Genomic DNA, 18,179 nt, shown 5'->3' on the forward strand with positions numbered 1-18,179 from the left:
GAGGGGGAGCAGTTATTAAGTACCTACTATGTGTCAGGCACTATGCTAAGCATTTTAAACTGTTACCTCATTTTATCCTCACAAACTTGGGAGGTAGAGGCTATTATTATTCCCATTTCATAGTTGAGGAAACAAAGGCAAACAAAGGCAAAAGACTTGACCATGATCACACAGCTAATAAGTGTCCTGAGGCAGGGGTTTAACTAAAATTTTCCTGGGTCCAGGCCCAGTGCTCTATCTGCTGTGCCAGATACAGTTGAGATGGGATTTATAACTTCAGGTTTTGATTCCTCTGATTTGTATGTTAGAAGCAACAGGATAATAAAGGGACCACTCAGGAAAAGTCACCTAAATTGAGGCAATAAATGTTTTATTGTAACTTAAAATGTGTTTCCTAGACAGTGAGAAAAACATGAACAGAGCAAAATTAACAGACACATATGGCAAAAAAAGACACCCTGACAATCCCCTCCTGTCAAATGTGTCCATACATATGAGGTAAACAAGCTTGTCATTTGTGTTCATTACAGATGAGCATCCTGAACTCACATTGAAAAAAAAGATGCTTTAAACAAAACCCATTGCTGAGTTTTTGTTTCTTTCTTAATAAATACCTATCCTTATCAGCCAACATCTCAAGGCAACCACGGGGTAAAAAAATTCCTAGAGAATACAGGAAGAGAGCCCAAAAGTCCTATCCAGATCCATCACTGCCTTCTGGGGTAAGCTCAGCAAGTACCTGGATCTCCCCATCTCTCAAAGTGTTGACTACTTTTTCCCTGGGAGGTCATGAGGCAATTCATGATTGTAAAGTGCTTTAGACGCCTCATAGGGAAGACAACAGAGAAGTAGAAAATAAAATTCCATATCTTACACTTCCAAAAAAATGAAGAGAGAATTTTGGCACTAGGGGAAAGGTAATCTCTGTTTAAGAAGCCATTTGTGGCTTTCTGAAACCTCCTCAATAGCTCGTCATTTCCCCCCTCTTTTTGAACATCAAGAGAATTCCTCTTTCCCCATGAGAAGAACCTCAAAGCAATGTGGACTTATTAAATGTCTCTTTTCCTTTCTAAGATGGCTTTCCTAGAATTGGCTGGACCAAAGCACCAATTTCTCATTCCTCCCTCTCCACTTAAGCAATGCCCCCACCCCAACCCCATGGTTCCCCTCAAATCTGAAGACAAACATTGTAAACAGTTATCATGGAAGAATGGCCACATCTGTAGCAACACCTGCATTAAGTGTGCAACTGGGCTGTGTTCAAACCTAACAGAAGGCTCTCCTTTGCACTAATGGAATGATCAAAATCAGGATTTCCAATTTGAAAACTTAGAACTAGAAATGGCACCCTCCCATCTGGCCCTCCTTAGTGGAACATCTGTTGAATGGGTACCACCTAATAAGAGTGGGTCGTGTTTTGGTTAGCAAACAATCTAGATCAAGTCCCAGGGTCAACAGCATAGTGGGAGCTCACCTGCCCCTCTGCAAAGTCCTTGAGGCCAGGGAACTGTGCTGTGTGTGTGCTCAGCAGGACACTGAATGAACTCAAGATGCTTAGGAAACAAAAAAATAGGACAATATCACGGTATCCCAACAGGGACTGTCATCTGGCTCGGCTGCCGTTTTGAATGCCCCTTTCCAGAAAAATGTTCATTCCTGGTGAATTTGGGTTGCTTCTCTTGATCAGTTTTTAAAACAAAACTTCAAGTGGTTAATCAGCTAATATGGCCAAGAGAAGAGGATCCAGAAGATCCCAATGGCATCTGTGCGCATCTCAATAGACTGGCTGCTTCACAGTTAGAAATGCAGAAGACTTCCCTTCTGGGAATCTCATTATGGGGCTGGCAAAGTGGGCAGGGAGATGTCACCCCTCAATGCAGAGGGGATCTCCTTGTGCCATCCAAGTTTGTTACCATTTCAAGACCTTGAAATGGGGGCAACAGTGTAGCAAAAGAGACCCTGATTATTGGGCAACAAGAAAATACAGCCAATGAGGCTGGGGAAGGGTGATGGTGATGGCTGCTAAGAGCCAGCCACTAGGGACTTTGAGGAATAGAAAAGGGGTCTTGACTGCTTGAGCCACTTGCAAACTCTCTTGAGGACTTTGCTAGAGAGGGAGCATAAAATGGCACTAAGAGGCATCCCAGTGTTCCCCTATGCATTAGATGCAGCTTGGTACACGTAAGGCTTTGGGGCTGGCTTGGCGCTGTCTCTGTGACACATGTTCCCCCAAGGTAAGGCAGCAAGCAGCAGAACCACCCCGCCGATCAGGACACATAATCCACAAAAGTAGAAGGCGATGTCGTAGTTCTGTGTCCAGTCATAAAACCAACCTGCCAAAAAGAACCATGGATGGATGGATCATTTTCCCTCAGACTCCCCAAAATGAATCCCTTCTGTGCCCCCTGCCATCACCCTCTCCCATTGGAAATGATTTTCTATATACTTTGCAGATGGTGTATTGGTTAGAGATACCTTAGCAAATAGCCAAGCAAGCCTGGAGATCAAATCCCACCTCAGACATTCATTAGCTGTGTGACCTTGGAGGAGTCACTTAACTTCTCTCAAGCAACTCCTCAGGATTTATTTACTCAGTCACAGAGTAGCCATGAGCTAATTTGGTTGAGGGAGCTCCACACCAAGAGTGTACTATGCAGATGAAATCATAGCTCTTGTACCTGAGGATCCATTACTTACCTGCAGAAGGGTTATATTCCTCCCAGTAGACAGAAGGACTTAGAAAATGTTTGAATTGAATTGAAAGGCAATAAGGATTTGGAATCAAATCTAGACTGGGTATTCATTCAACTAGGTATATCTGGAAGGGCTATGTGGTATCGAGAAAGGAGCACTGGCTTTGGAGTTAGACAATGTGGATTCGAATCCTAGCTCAGTTCCTCACTACCTAAAAAGTAACACAATAGAACAGAATGGATACTACTCTGACTTAGGAGGACTTAGATTTAAATCATGCACCGCTGATGGGAACTACAAACAAGGTTCTATGGAAAGTTGCTGGGACATCAGTTTGCTTATCTGTAAAATGGGAACAAAAATGATGAAAATGATGATGGCGGTGATGATGATGGTGGTGTGATAATGATGAAGAGCAAACCACCACCTAGGGCAATACAAAGAAGATACAAATGAGATCATGAATGTAAAGCACTTGGTGAAGCCTAAAACCTTTTATAAATGTTTATATATAGTTAGCCCTAAAAAAGATCAACCTCTACCTTCTCCACGAAGCCCTTCCTAATCCCTCAAGCCCCCATTGCTAGTGTCACCCTTCCCAAACTACCTTGTACTTTTTCACTTATTAAGTGTGATATATATATATATATATATATATATATATATATGCTATCTAGCCAGATAGAATGGAGGTTCCCAGAGGGCAGGTAAGGTTCCATTTCTGTCTTTGGATCCCCAGTTTGTAGCACAGAGCACAGCACATAGTAGGCATTTAATAAATGCTTGTCAGTTGACTACCTATTAACTGTCAATATTAACCGTCACTATTAACTATTAACCCTGGGCAAGCTGCTAAAGTTCATGACCTCGGTTTCCTCATCTGCAAAAAAGAGGTGGTTGGACCAGATGATCTCTAATGTAAATTTCCAATTCTAAATTTGAGCATTAATTAATCCATCAACTAACATGCACTTATTAAGAGACAGCAATGGGCCAGGAACTGTGCTAGATACTATGGAAACAAGTGCAATAAGTGAACCCATTGATCCCCCCTCTAAAAGAGCTTACATTTAGCTGGAGGAGACAGTATGGACATATATAAGGATATATAGAATAAAAAGAAAATAGATAAAATACAACACTGTTGGAGAAGGAGGGCACTAGATAGATCAGGGAAGGTTTGGGAGAGAAGGGGCTTCTTGAACTGTGTTTTGATGGAAGAGGTCGGGGTGTGGAGGGAGAGCATTCCAGGAATAAGGCAATCCAGTAAAAACTGATTTTCTTGAGTACAAATCTGACCTCATTACTCCTCTCCTCAATAACCTCTCATGGCTCCCTTTTGCCTCCAGGATCAAAAATCGATGGTTCCTTTGGACTTAAAACCCCTTCACAGCATGGCCCTATCTTTCCAGCCTCGTTAGATATTACTCCCCTTATGGCAGTCTACAGTCCCACCAAGCTAATCTCCTATCTCTTCTGTATGCCCTAGACACAACAGTGAAACTCTGTGCCTTTGGAAGCTGACCTTAGAACTCTCTTGAAGAGGTTGGATTTTTTCCTCCAGTGCTAGGGAAGGAAGTAATGACATCTTGACTCCAGAGAGGACTTCTTTACCCAAGAGGCATTGTAGAACATTGGTTACAACAGATGAAATGACTTCTTAATTTTGTAAAAAAATATTCTAAACCAGTCAGGAGGCAGCCAGATGGAAAGATATAGCAAAGAGTCAGGAGTCATGGGTTCAAAGACCAGTTCTGACACCGTCTGGCCCTTGGCAAATTACTTCATCTCTTGGAGCCTCACCTTACTCATCCAGAAAAATGGGAATAATGGTATTATCACCACTGACATCACTGGATATCCTAGAAAGGTAATTTGTACATCGGAAAGCCAAAGCTGTCATTAGCAGGTTTGTGCCTGAGTCAGCACAAACTCTGCTGGAAACAAGCTACCCAAAATGAGCCCTCAGATGAACTCTAGGAACTGAGAGGCATGCATGGAGGACCAAAGTTAATGGCGGAAAGGAGTAGGAGGGAAGTCAAATGAAGAGAAAAGCTCCCCAGGGTGCAGTGGTTCAGAGGTCATCTTGGACTAATTCTTCTGTTTCTTTGCTGCTCAAGGATCACTGCAAGTGTCCTCCACCTGCTCAAAATCTGTTGCCCTGGGGAAAAGCCCTCATCATCCTACCCTGGTTACAAGTGCTCTGGGATCTCTCTTTATCATTTCACCTGCATTTGGTGAGTGCAAGAGTATACGTTACTGCAGAGATGAGACAGATGCCTCCAGTAGAATGGAAGTTCCCTGAAGGTGTTCATTTCTTCAGTGCCTTACGGGGAAAGCGGAGGAGGTGGCCCCTTGTGCATGCTACAGCTTCTTGGACCTCAGGAGAGATCCTCTTATGACTTCTCATGGTCACAAGAGGTCTTGGGCCATCATAAGAGGGTGACAAGCAGACACCAAGAGGTGCCCATCTTCCCTGAATGGCCCTTACACCACCCTCCCTCCACACACTTTCTGTGGATTTCACCTCTATACTCTGACATGTACGTGTTGCCTCCCAAGAGAGAATGTACTCTCCATGAAGGCAGCACTGCTTTCCCTTTTTTCTCTGGATCACCAAATACTTGGTCTGTAACAGGGGCTCAGTAAATGACTGTTGGCTGCCCTATTGATGAGTAAGAAAAGAAAACAGATTTGGCTGCTTTTCGTTATGGCCCAACCCCCCCAAACCTTACCGACAATGGGTGGTCCCAGGCAATTTCCAACTCCTGCAAAGAACATTAAAATCCCGTAGGCATGGGTCAGTTTCTCAATTCCCACGGTCTTGGTAGTCACGTATGGGAAGATGGACCAGTTGCCAGTGAAAAATCCTATTAACCCAGAAAGGACTGCCAATCCGAGGTAGCTTTTGGCAAAGGGAATAGCACACAAGGTCATGCTGGTCAGTATCAAGGTGCCCACATAGAGATATAAAGTGTTGATGAACTTTAAGTCAGCTAGCACTCCTAAGAGAAACTTCCCAATGGCCGTCATAATGCCTAAGACTGCCACGAGGGGTATGACAAAGTCTTCATCCGGCACATTGGCACTTCTGGCGACATCTTCCATTAGCAGCAAAGGGGGAAAGGCCCCGATGTCCAAAAGCAAGATGGCGATGAAAAGGGCAGAAAAGACTCGATTCTTGAATAAGGACACCGTCTCTGTCCAGTAGTTCTGGCACCTCTGCCAGTTTTTCTTGGCCAGCTGTTTACAAAAATTCTTCTGTTCTGATTCTTTCTTTTTGTAAACCTCAGTTTCTTTTGTCTGCACTGTGGCTACCTCCTTCTCGTGGAATGGACTCTCCCGATTGGAGTCGCTGGTGACCAAGGGACTCCCAAATTTCTCTTCACTGTAGCCTTTTTCAAGCATGCTAATGTGCTCCTCTGGGACCTTCTCTTTCTCCTTGTAAATGGAGTACTGGGCTGAAACACTTTCAACAGGGGCTTTTTCAGGCTGCGGGCAATCAGAGGGTCCCAGGGGCCTCATTAGAATGCCACAAGGTAATATATTCAGCCCTAAGGCACCCACAATGAGCAGACACCCATCTAATCCATATAGTTGAACCAGTTCCAACTGAAGTGCAGCATATATGAAAATTCCAATGCTTGACCCTAGAAAGGAAAAGAAGACAGCTCAGACTTTCTCTAATGACTCACACTGAGGGAGAACTTCAAAGCCAAGCTTGGGCATCTCATGTCATCTTTTCCACCAAGCGTGGCTGCCATTTTTTTTTCTTTTTCCTTTTAAATATTTTATTTGATCATTTCCAAGCATTATTCATTAAAGACATAGATCATTTTCTTTTCCTCCCCCACCCCCCATAGCCGACGCATAAATCCACTGGGCATTACATGTTTTCTTGATTTGAACCCATTGCTAGGTTGATAGTATTTACATTAGAGTGTTCATTTAGAGTCTCTCCTCTGTCATGTCCCCTCAACCTCTGTATTCAGGCAGTTGCTTTTCCTCAGTGTTTCTACTCCCTCAGTTTGTCCTCTGCTTATGAATAGTGTTTTTTTCTCCTAGATCCCTGCAAATTGTTCAGGGACATTGCACCGCCACTAATGGAGAAGTCCATTACGTTCGATTATATGTGGCTGCCATTTTTATGGGAAATTCTAAATGCTTTGATATTTTACAAAAATCATTCTGGATAAGTGTATATCCATCCATTCATTCATTCATTCATTCACTAGGCACTTATTAAACACTTACTATATGCCAGGTTGAGGATAGAAAGACAAAAAAGACTAGTTTCTGCCCTCTAAAAGCATACATGCTATTAAATCATGACTCTTTTTAGCCAGTAGATAAGTAAGCAAAATTCCCAGCAGTTTCTCTGCTACTAATCTCTCCCCTCACCAAGATGCTTCCCAAAGCTATTATAATGAAGTTGTATCTGGTCCTCCTGACTGTCTCTCCCTCCTTCCTCAAGTGAGTTTAGTAGGCACCCAAGAAGCCAGAAGAAGATAACAATAATAGACTTAAGAATGTAAAAGGGGGGTGAAGTTGGATGGCTCAATGGATGGAGAACCAGAACCACAGATGGGAGGTCCTGGATTCACATCTGGCCTCAGACACTGCCTAGTTGTGTAACCCTGGGCAAGTCACTTGACCCTCTTCCCCCCCACCCCCCATTGCTTAGCCCTTATCACTCTTCTGCCTTGGAATTAATACACAGAATTGGTTCTAAGACAAAAGGTAAGGGTTTAAAAAAAAGAATGTAAAAGGGCTTGCAAAATGGCCTCGTAAATTAACTGAGGCCACATCCTGAGAAAACATGCTAAATCAAGGGAAGCTAGCAAGGTCTTATGAATTGTACTCCATCCACAGATAAGCTCCAGACACGTAGCAGTAAAACCAGCAAAACGTGATGTAAATGAGGGAATCCTAAGGGAACCTTTGGTAACTCAGAGATGAAACCGATGGTCATGAACTAATCCTAAGATGGTGTGGATAAGTTCATCAAAACTCTGTTAAAAATGGGACCTCCCCCCTTAGATCTATGTCACCCATGTGCTCCCAAACCTGATTCCAGGTTATCTAAGTGACTGTGCCCTTTTCCATCCTAGGTCTCCTCCTGGCCCACCTTCTGTACCTCCTGTGCCTCATTAGAAGGTGACTAACGCATCACTCCCTGCTTGCTTCCATCGTAGTCTTTCCTGGAGAGTATCCAAAGAACCCAGCCTATTTGCCTTGACCCAAAGGGGACGCCATGGTGGTCCCCTTCCTCAGCTCAGAAATAGAGAGCCCCAAGACTGAGCCCTCACGGTGGACAAGCTGGCACTCGGACTCCACTGGGAGAAAGCAAAGGGAGACAAAGGAAACCTGTGGCCCCCTCCAGGAGGGATGCCCTCATTGTTGGGCCACAATAGAACAGAAACCAAATTGATATTCCTACAATACAGAGCTGACTGTGTCACTCTGCACATTGGCTCCTTCCAGAATGAAACATCAAGTCTTGTGCCTGTTCCATAAGGTCTTCCACAATGTGACCTCCAAATATCTATGCTGTCTTATTTCTCGTTGGTCTCCTTTGTGCCTTTTCCCTTCCCATCAAACTGGCGTGGGAGCCATTTCCTAACATTGGCAGTCCATTCTCTGAGCTGACATCTTTTGCAAATGTGACCCTCCACATCTGCCATACATTACTTTCTCACCTTCTCTTCCTCTCAAAAGCCCTCAGCTTCCTTCAAAACAAAGTCTGGTGCCACCTCCTCCAAGGAGTCCCTCCTAATCACCTAGTTTTTAGGACTTTCTCCCCCTTTCAGACAATGCATCACCTTCTACATGAAGCTTTCCCTCATCCTGCCAATGACTTATGCTCACCCTCCCAAGCTGCCATGCATTGAACTACTTTGCACATTTTTGTATTTATTCCCTCTACATATGTGCTTTATATAGAGGGATCATGTATGTGTGTTGTGTTGTTATTTTTATACACATGCATACACATGTACATTTCTCCTCCATCTGAATTTGTACATGTACATATATGCAGGAAAACATTCATATGTAGCACTTACTACATGCCAGATATTATGCTAAACACTGAACAATTATCTCATTTGGTTTTCACCACAATGCTGGAAAGCACTTGCTATTTTTATCCCCATTTTACAGATGAGGCAACTGAAGTAAACAAAAGATAAATGACTTGCCCAGAGGTCACTTAGCTAATAATGGTCTAAGGCTGGATTTGAACTCAGGTCTTCCTGACTCCAGGAACACATTCTTCACCAAGGATATTCCATCTACATCCATCTGTCAGTCACAGATGCCCAGGAATAGGCCAAGTGGTTCATGGGTATGTAGTGTGCTGCAAAAAGCTATGTTCCTTGAGGATCTTAGGTCCCCCTTCTGTAACTATTGATGGTTACTCTCAAGTTCTTCTTTAAAAGAAAACCAAAAGTTAGAAATGGGAAATAAGTAGACTGTGAGCACCTTGAGAAGAGAGACTATTTGGGTTTTGTCTTGATCTTTCCATCCATGGCACCTAGTACTGTGCTTGGCACATAGTAGGTGCATAAGAAATATATGTTAAATGATCATGAGCTCCTTGAGGGCAGGGACTGTCTTTTGTCTCCTTTTGTATCCCCATCACTTAAATAGTGCCTGGCATATCGTAGGTGATTCATGAATTTTTACTGATGACTCAATGAGTGAATGATTTATTCCCTGAGGCTATGAGCAATGTTATCTTTTTTTTTAAGATTCCAAATAGTACATTTCGAGACTCATAGAACTTAGTGGACAGCTAGTTTAGGTCTCATCTGCTGAAGAATTACAATTGATGTGGGAATGTGGGAAGCCATCATATGTAGACATGCAATGATGGGGAATTCCTCCTATTTCTCAAGGAAATCCAATAGACATTTTTTCCCTTACATCAATCCTACCTTCCTACCCAGTGTCCTTTGTTCTGCCCTTTGGGGCCAAGCAAAATGAATCCAGTCCCACTACCACATAATAATCCTTCCTATACTTGAAGTTAGCCTTCATGCCTCCAGGCTAAACACCCCTGGTTCCTTCAGTTGATCCTCATATGACTTGAACTCAAAACCTCCACTTTTTTGGATCTCCTCTTTGGGTCATTCTCTCTCCAGCTTATCAGTGCTCTCCTTATGAAATGGCACCCAGAACTGACCACTCCAAACATGCAGAGTAGCTACAAGATGATAGCTTTGTAGGGAAACACATCTTTTGAAAATTTCTAAACAACCCATGGAACTGTTCTAAAATCCCACCCTACCTTCTGTACTTTTAGAGGTCTATTAGCAATTTTTTCCATTCAGAGCACCTAACTATTCTACTCTAAAGCTCTGAGCTTGGTACCTTGAACCATTAGGCACCTCAGAGAGCTCTGGAGATTTTGGTTTCTGTCTCCTGGGGAGAAAAACAATCAACATTCCTAGTATTTACCAGATGCTCGCATCTGCCAAATTCAACACAATCTGTACAAAGTTGCAAGGCTGGGGAAGTGAAAGGCATAAAACTATATTTGTTGATCATTTACACACTTTATAGATATCATCCAAGAGATTTTGCTGTGAAAAGAAAGATAGGAGGGGGCAGCTGGGTAGCACAGTGGATTGAGAACCAGTCCTAGAGACGGGAGGTCCTAGGTTCAAATCTGGCTTCAGCCACTTCCCAGCTGTGTGACCCTGGGCAAGTCACTTGACCCCCATTGCCACCACTCTTCTGCCTTGGAGCCAATACACAGTATTGACTCCAAGACGGAAGGTAAGGGTTTTAAAAAAAAAAAAGAAAGATAGGAGTGATGCTGGATTGGCATTCCATATACTACCTGGGCATTGCCACAATGTCCTGAGATCTAGAGCAGGTGTTCTTAAACCGGGGTCCAGGAATGCTTTTTAAACAATATTTTGCTCATTCTAATTTGATTTCATTAGCTGACTTTGTCATCCTATCATTTTTTTTGCATTAAAATATTATTCTAAGAAGGGCTCCATAGGCATCATCACGTGGCCAATACACGAAAATAGGTGAAGAACTCCTGATCTCGAAAAATCTCTCCTATTTGCCCTCAATATATTAAGTGAACTTTTTACAGGAAATTTATGGGAGGCCATGGGCAAGAGTCCCACTAGAGAAGAAGTGAATGAAATTCCTATAGTACTATAAGAGGGAAATTAATTCACATGAGATTACTTCACTCATGCATTCATTCGGTTCATTCCAAAAGCATTAATTCTGATACTGAAAATTGAGGTCCTTTGCTAGGTGCTAGGGATACAAAGGCAAAGATAAATACATGAATACAAAAAAATGTCTTCAGGAACATACATTCTCCTGGAGATGACAGTTCCATTGAAGTTATATAATCAATAATAATTATAACAATAATAATAGTAGCAGCCGGCATTTATATAATGTTTGGAAAACAATGCACAGTAAAATATTTTGATGTAAGACATTTTGCTGAGTATTGTTAAGAGGGAAATGTCAGTCTTCGGATTCTGTTGTCCTCAAGTTCTTACCTCTTAAGAGGAATAATAATAGCTAACATTTATATAGCATGTAATATATATTATCTCATTGGATGTAGGTGAAATTATTATTCTAATTTTACAGATGAAGACACTGGAGTACTAATAGATGATATGACTTCTCCAGAGTCACACAAATTGGCAAGTCTCAAGGGCTAGATTTGTACCCAGCTTGTCTAGGCTCCCCTATTCTATGCTACCTCTTATCTGAATCATGTTCCCATTGAATTTGCTACAAGATTTTCAAAAACTAAACACAGAGCAATGCAATGTGGTTCTTTTGTCATGCTAAGAGAGTGACTATGCCAAAGAACATCTCTGCTCAGGTCCCAGTTTGGCCACTGGTTTTGTGATAATGGGTAAGTGACTTCTCTTCTCTGATTCTGAGTCCTTTCATCTATAAAATGAAGATAATATTTATATTACCTCCCTCATGGAGTTGTTGTGAAGAAAGCACTTTAGAAAGCTCAAGGTAATGTATACACATCAGTTATCTTTTATTGGCAATAATAATTTACAGCAGATAGAGCACTAGCTGTAGAATAAAGAGATTTATTTTAAAGCACTATAAATAAGTGAGCTATTACTTTTATTCCTTGGAGAACAATTGATACAATTGTCTAATTCTGAGGCAAATGAGGCCCATTAATGATTAGTGTAGCTCCAAGTATAACTTTTAGAAATTATAACATCAGCTTTTAAGGAATGAAGTCACTAACAGTAAAATTTTATTTTATTTCCTTCAAAAAAAAGTGCTCATAATCTCACATCAAGAAAAAATGAAGAAAACTAGACATCTTTTTTCTAAATTATTCACTTGAAATTGGGAGAGGAGAAAAATAAATTTGTAAATGTAAATTTGGCTCCTTTAGTGAACATATCTTCACACTAGATCATACATAGTCAAAAGCCCAAGAAATAACCTACCATATTAAACTTATAGATTCAGTGCCTCTATACTGGCACAGTTACTATTTTGGTTTTTGTTAGAGGCTTGAGAACTTCTATTGATATTACATTTTCATAGGTCACCAAAGGGCAATAAAGAGATGCATTGTAAATGTAATCAAGATGTAGGATGTTGGAAACAAAGGCACAAATGAGAATAGAGTCATGAAAAGCTTCATTGGGCTAGATATAATGAGAGAAAAAAAAAGTGGATTAGCCCTGTGGCAAATATGAGTGAGGAAAGGTGAACAGTTAGAGGATAAGGAAGACCCCATTAGTGCATTAAAGTTTTTTATAGAGGATTTATGAAGGGACTTAGACAAAAAGGCAGGTGTGGATAGGTTGCAATCTTCAGCCATGGAGAGAATATGAATAAATAAATGAATAAATAAATGAATGAATGAATGAACAGGCAGTGATTAAACCCATTGAGATGCCAAGCAGAATTCTCTGCTCTTCCCTTAATTGGGGGGGAAACAAAACATACACCAACATTGAATGAGATCCTGGATCCATCTTAAATGTTATCCAACTAGACAGGGCATTACCCCCATAGAACAAGGTGAGTGGAAGTTTCTCTTGAGTGAAGAAAGGAGGGGATCAAGTACTTGTATTTCTACCCCCAGGGAATGATGAAGTGAGTACATTTGTCTGTGGCTCATATTTTCTGGGCACGTTTTGAAGGCTGCAGACCCCCTATAAAAGCAGAAAACCTACCTGTTGAAACCAGGCCAAGTGCAAGACCGCGGCGTTTATCGAAATACTGGCATATGATGGTCACTGATGCAGTGTATAATAAACCACATCCAAGACCTAAAACAGAAAACCACAGACATCCCATGGGTAAGACAGACCCTTCTATGCAAAGTCATAGCTGCTTGATAATGGCCACGATTGACTAGTGGCTTTGTCAAACTATGGACAGTTTCAAGATCATAGATTTCTTCACATCTCCCCTGGATCCCATGAGCAGAGGGTTCAATCTTAATGGTTATATCTAGATATTCCCCCTTCACTAAGTCAGAAATTTCTCTGTATCTTTATGTCATCTCCACTTCCCTACCTTTCTAGGCTTCTTCCACTTCATTCTCCTCCCTGAACTTTACCACACATCCATAGTAGCTAGCCTACTGGCTCTTCCTCCCTCATGATGCTCTAGCTATCATCTCTTTGCCTTTGCACTGGCTAATCCCCATACCTGGAATGTTCTTCCTTCTCACCTCCACCTGCCTAGCTTCCTTCAAGCTGAGATTTTTCTTGCCCCTCCAATCTGCTGCTAATACCTTGCCCTCAAAGATAATCTTCCAAAGGCTCTGTGTATATCTTGTATGTTTCTAATTTTTTTAATATTTTTCTCCATCATTAATGTAAAACTCCTCAGGTTCTGTTTCTGACTTTCTCTGCCTGCTGCTGAACACTGCTCAGCCCAAAGTAACTGTTTAATATATATTTAACTGACTGCTTGAGCAATGCAACCTGCGTTCTTTGATAAATAAGAAAGAAATCCTAGTTGCTTCTTCCTTAGATTACAATTCACCTCTCATTCTATTTTCTTGTCTTTCTTCAGTTAAATTTTTGCTTAAGTTCACCTTTGTTTAAACAAATGAACCTGGACACCTTGTATTGGGAAGGACACAGATGAATGGAAAAGTAATCCAAGGAGAGCAATCAGACTGGTGAAGGGCCCCAGGTTCATGCCATGTGAGGATCAGTGGAAAAAACTGGGATATTCAGTCTGGAGAAGACTCAAGAGGACACAGAAGTATTTCTCGGGTATCTGAAAGGCTCTCACTCAAGAGAAGAAGAGTTAGACCCATTCTATTTTCTAGTGGGTAAACAAGCGCAAAAAGGGAAGAGTTTCAAAGAAGCATGTTTAAGCTTAATGTAAGAGACAGCAGTGGATGGAGCATTGGACTTGGAATCAGGAAGATTCCTCTTTATGAGTTCAAATCTGGTCTTGGACGACCCTGTTTGCCTCAGCTCCTCATCTATAAAATAAGCTGGTGAAGAAAATGGCAAACCACTCCCGTTTCTTGGCCAAGAAAACCCAAAGAGGGTAATGAAGAGTCGGGCACAACTGAAACAACTCAATAACAAGCAAGAAAGTAAGGGGAAACGTCCTAAAAATTACAGCGAGCCCAAAGAAGAATGGGTTACCTTGGGAAGTCATTTAACATCTTTATATAGAGGTAAAAGACCACTTTTCATGTTGTGTTGGATGGTGACTAAATGGTTGGAGGTAGAAAGAGCTGGACTAAAAGACCTGCTGGGAACCTTCCAAATGTGCAATTCTGGGTTCTTTGACAATCAATCCATCTTCTAGGGATGGCTACGCCCATATGTAACCCAGTGAGTAGTCACTCCTCCTTTTAACAGTTACTGACTCATTTCCTTATTCTTACTTCCTTATCTCTGCCAGGGTTTTAGTGGAGGGCAGTTAAATATTCCAATAAAATCCAACTGTGATACCTCATCTTGGTATGGGGGTAAATTAGATCAAAAGCTATGCACATCAGAGTGCAGACTCTGACAAGTCTTACCAATCTGGAAAAACCTCAAGGACAAATTGAGCAACAGACTGTGTTTCTAACACTCACAGACCAGCCGGGTTAAGATTAGAGACACCCAAGCCATGGGGTGAGCTACCAGGTGGTGATTATTTTGGGCCACAGCAACTCCTGAAACCCTCAGCAACAGTGTGGGGCCCCCAAGATCTGCATCAGTCCCTTCCCTAGTGAAACCGCAGCCTGTTTGAAGTAAGCTATATCCATGAACCTCAGCTGTCTGGCCTAAACCCAGATCTACTCTGGTCAAGACAGCCCGAGCTTCATTTTAGTCTGACAAGCTTTCAGTCATGATCCCTACTTTTAAAGTTTGTCTTCTGCCTTCCTTGCTAAAACTTGGGCCAAAATAGGAAGGAAGGAAGGAAGGAAGGAAGGAAGGAAGGAAGGAAGGAAGGAAGGAAGGAAGGAAGGAAGGAAGGAAGGAAGGAAGGAAGGAAGGAAAGAAGGAAGGAAGGAAGGAAGGAAGGAAGGAAGGAAGGAAGGAAGGAAGGAAGGAAGGAAGGAAGGAAGGAAGGAAGGAAGGAAGGAAGGAAGGAAGGAAGGAAGGAAGAGAAAAGAGAAAGAGAGAGAGGGGGAGAGAGAGAGAGAGAAAGGAAGGAAGAGAGAGAGAGAGAGAGAGAGAGAGAGAGAGAGAGAGAGAGAGAGAAGGAGAGAGAGAGAGAGAGAGAGAGAGAGAGAGAGAGAGAGAGAGAGAGAGAGAGAGAGAGAGAGAGAGAGAGAAACCCTCTGTTATTTTCTCTTCAGTGATTCCTTAAGGGTAAGGCTCCCTTTGCTTTTTGTCTTGAAATCCCAAGCACTTAGGGCAACAGCTGGCAAAAGACAGGTACTAAAAATCCCCAAACTTATTAGATTTAAATGGTTGTATGTAGATATCCATATATACCCATATGACAAGATGGGAGTTGGAGTTGAGGTTGTAAATATATAGAATATAAAAATGCATCATATATATATATATGTATATAAATTTAAATCCTTATCTTCCATCTTAGAATCAATACTATATATTGGTTCCAAGTCAGGAGAACAGTAAAGGCTAGAAAGTTAAATGACTCATCCAAGGTCACACAGCTAGGAAGTATAGAGACCTGAGTTTCTGAGTGTCTGAAGCCAGATTTGAAAGCAGGGCCTGCCATCTCTAGTCCTGGCTTTCCATACACTGAGCCACGTAGCTTCTATCAGCTATCTGTATTTTTAATAATAGTATTGCCAGCATCCCTATAGCTCTTATTATGTGCCAGACACTGTGCTAAATATTTTACAAATATCTCATTTGAGTCTCATGATAACTCTGTAATAATAAGTATTATTATTATCCCCATTTTATAGATAAGGAAACTGAGACAGGAAAGGTTAAATTACTTGCCCAAGATCACCCAGTCAGTAAGTGTGTGAGGTCAGATTTGAACTTCGGTTCAGAGAGAAGCTACTTATTCTGGGAGGAGAACCTTCAGAGTATCTGCAGTCAGGACCCTTTGGAGTAATAGAGAGTTCCTCACAGATTTAGATTTATAATCATAGATTTAGTGCAAAAAGGGACCTTGTGGGAGTCTATTCCACCCATTCCCCCATTTTACAGATGAGGTCTGGAAGCAGATAATTCATTTGCCTCTTACACAGCACCAGATAGGTTTCCAAATACCCAGATAGTTCCCAGAGTGTAGACGAGAGGTTCTTCACCTGAACTTGAAAGGGGGAGGATAGCTCTATGCAGACACATGCTGGTGCCAGCAGTAGAGACCCAGAAAGCTCAGTTGTTAAATTTTCTTTGTGAACATTGACACTTCAAACATTATTAAATGCTACACACCAGGGTTCAATTATTGTCCTGTTGTTGTCTATTCTTTAAAAAGCTCCAGCAAAGATGTGAATAATGTGAATTAAATGCTCTCTATGTATGCCTAAGTCATAGAGCTGATTGTTAAACATTTACCAGCAAACCACTATCTCTATTTCAGTCTAATTGGTTTCTTTTGCAATCCTGTATATTTAATTTTATGCCTAACAAAGCATGACTCTGAGGAACTCTGTAGAGTGCCCAAGGGGGCCACAATACCTGCAGGCAGTGTTTTGGGAGAGACTCTCTAGATGCTGACAACCATTACCATTTTAGGGTAACGTCCACACAAATGCCACAGGAAGTCACAGAGAAGTACTTTAAGGTAACTGGAGGTCAAGAGCAAACTAAGGGCCATTTTCTTTTATGACAGTTCTAGGAAAAGGCCAATAAAACTTTCACTTCTGCTGGGGGAATAAAAGAGAAACCAATTTTGCCTGATTTGTGTAATTAAAGGAGGAGGATTGGGCTATGAAATCGTCTCTCCCTGCCAGTCTCAAAGGACCATAAAGATATGAAGGAAAGATCACAGAAGAGAAAGTGGAGTCTGTTGGCAAAACAAGGAAGGAGTATTTCGATTCCAGGTTTCCTAATTAACAGAGATGATTCCACTTTAGCAGCTCCCACAACCCTCCTCCAATGCACCCTGTGTTTCAGCTACAGGTAGCCAATTGGTCATGTCCTGTCCCATGGCAGGTGCCATTCCCTGCCTCAGGATGTTTGACCAGGCTGAACAGCCATGACTGAAATACAGTCCCCTTCTTGGAACCCTGTTAGGAGACTTTGGTGGTTCTTCTCCTCATGTCTTATCAGGGGGAGGATATGAGTCAGAAAGGCCAGGGATAATAATAATAATAATAATAATAATAATAATAATAATAATAATAATAATACACAATAATTGCTTATTCAGTTGTGTCCAACTCTTCATGATTCCATTTGGGGTCTTCTTGGCAAAGATACTGGAATTACTGCCATTATTCCTTCAGCCCATTTTTCAGATGAAAAATTTGAGGCAGAATTAAGTGACTTGCCTAGGGTCACACAGCTAATAAGTGTCTGAGACCAGATTTGAACTCGGGAAGAGTCTTCCTGACTCCAGACCCAGTGCCCTATCCACTGTGCCATCTAGCTGCCCACCTAGCTGCCTAGATATTCGCTATTATTAACTATTATTGCTATTCTTTTGACTCTTATTATTCTTTTTTCTTATAATGGAGAGGAAAGAGGAGGGATATATTCAGAAATGAAGATGATATAACAAAGACAATATCTAAATCTCTCTCTGTTTTTATTTGATCCTTCACCACCACACCCAACAAATTTGGAAGGTATTTTGTTTCCATGTGGTTGAAGTCATGGGATGGGGATGAGGTCTCTTACCAACAATGACTCCATAGGCAAAATACAGGAAGTAGATATTTGGGGCAACACTGCTCAACATGAGGCCCCCAGCCACCATGAAGCCACTGAATATGGTAACAGGTCTCACACCGAAGGATTGAACACACAGGCTACAGAGGGGACCTAAAAGTAACAAAACAAAACAAAACAAAACAACAGAACTTTCATTAAAATGTTTGAAAA

General features: G+C 41.7%; 1 protein-coding gene across 2 annotated transcripts in view; it reads right to left on the reverse strand.

Moving 5' to 3' along the window:
* Positions 1-353: 353 nt before the first annotated feature.
* SLC16A9 (solute carrier family 16 member 9) overlaps positions 354-18,179 on the reverse strand; it is a 48,056-nt gene continuing 30,230 nt past the window's right edge. For both annotated transcript variants that reach the window (XM_056795774.1, XM_056795779.1), the window contains exons 3-6: positions 17,976-18,119; positions 12,909-13,004; positions 5,430-6,344; positions 354-2,333 (exon numbers count right to left, since the gene is read on the reverse strand). In XM_056795774.1, the coding sequence (XP_056651752.1) occupies positions 2,155-2,333; positions 5,430-6,344; positions 12,909-13,004; positions 17,976-18,119 (1,334 nt within the window). In that variant the 3' untranslated portion in view covers positions 354-2,154. The remainder of the gene's footprint in view (positions 2,334-5,429; positions 6,345-12,908; positions 13,005-17,975; positions 18,120-18,179) is intronic.

The sequence above is a fragment of the Monodelphis domestica genome, chromosome 1 (assembly GCF_027887165.1).
Source record: "Monodelphis domestica isolate mMonDom1 chromosome 1, mMonDom1.pri, whole genome shotgun sequence".
Classification (NCBI taxonomy): Eukaryota; Metazoa; Chordata; class Mammalia; order Didelphimorphia; family Didelphidae; genus Monodelphis; species Monodelphis domestica.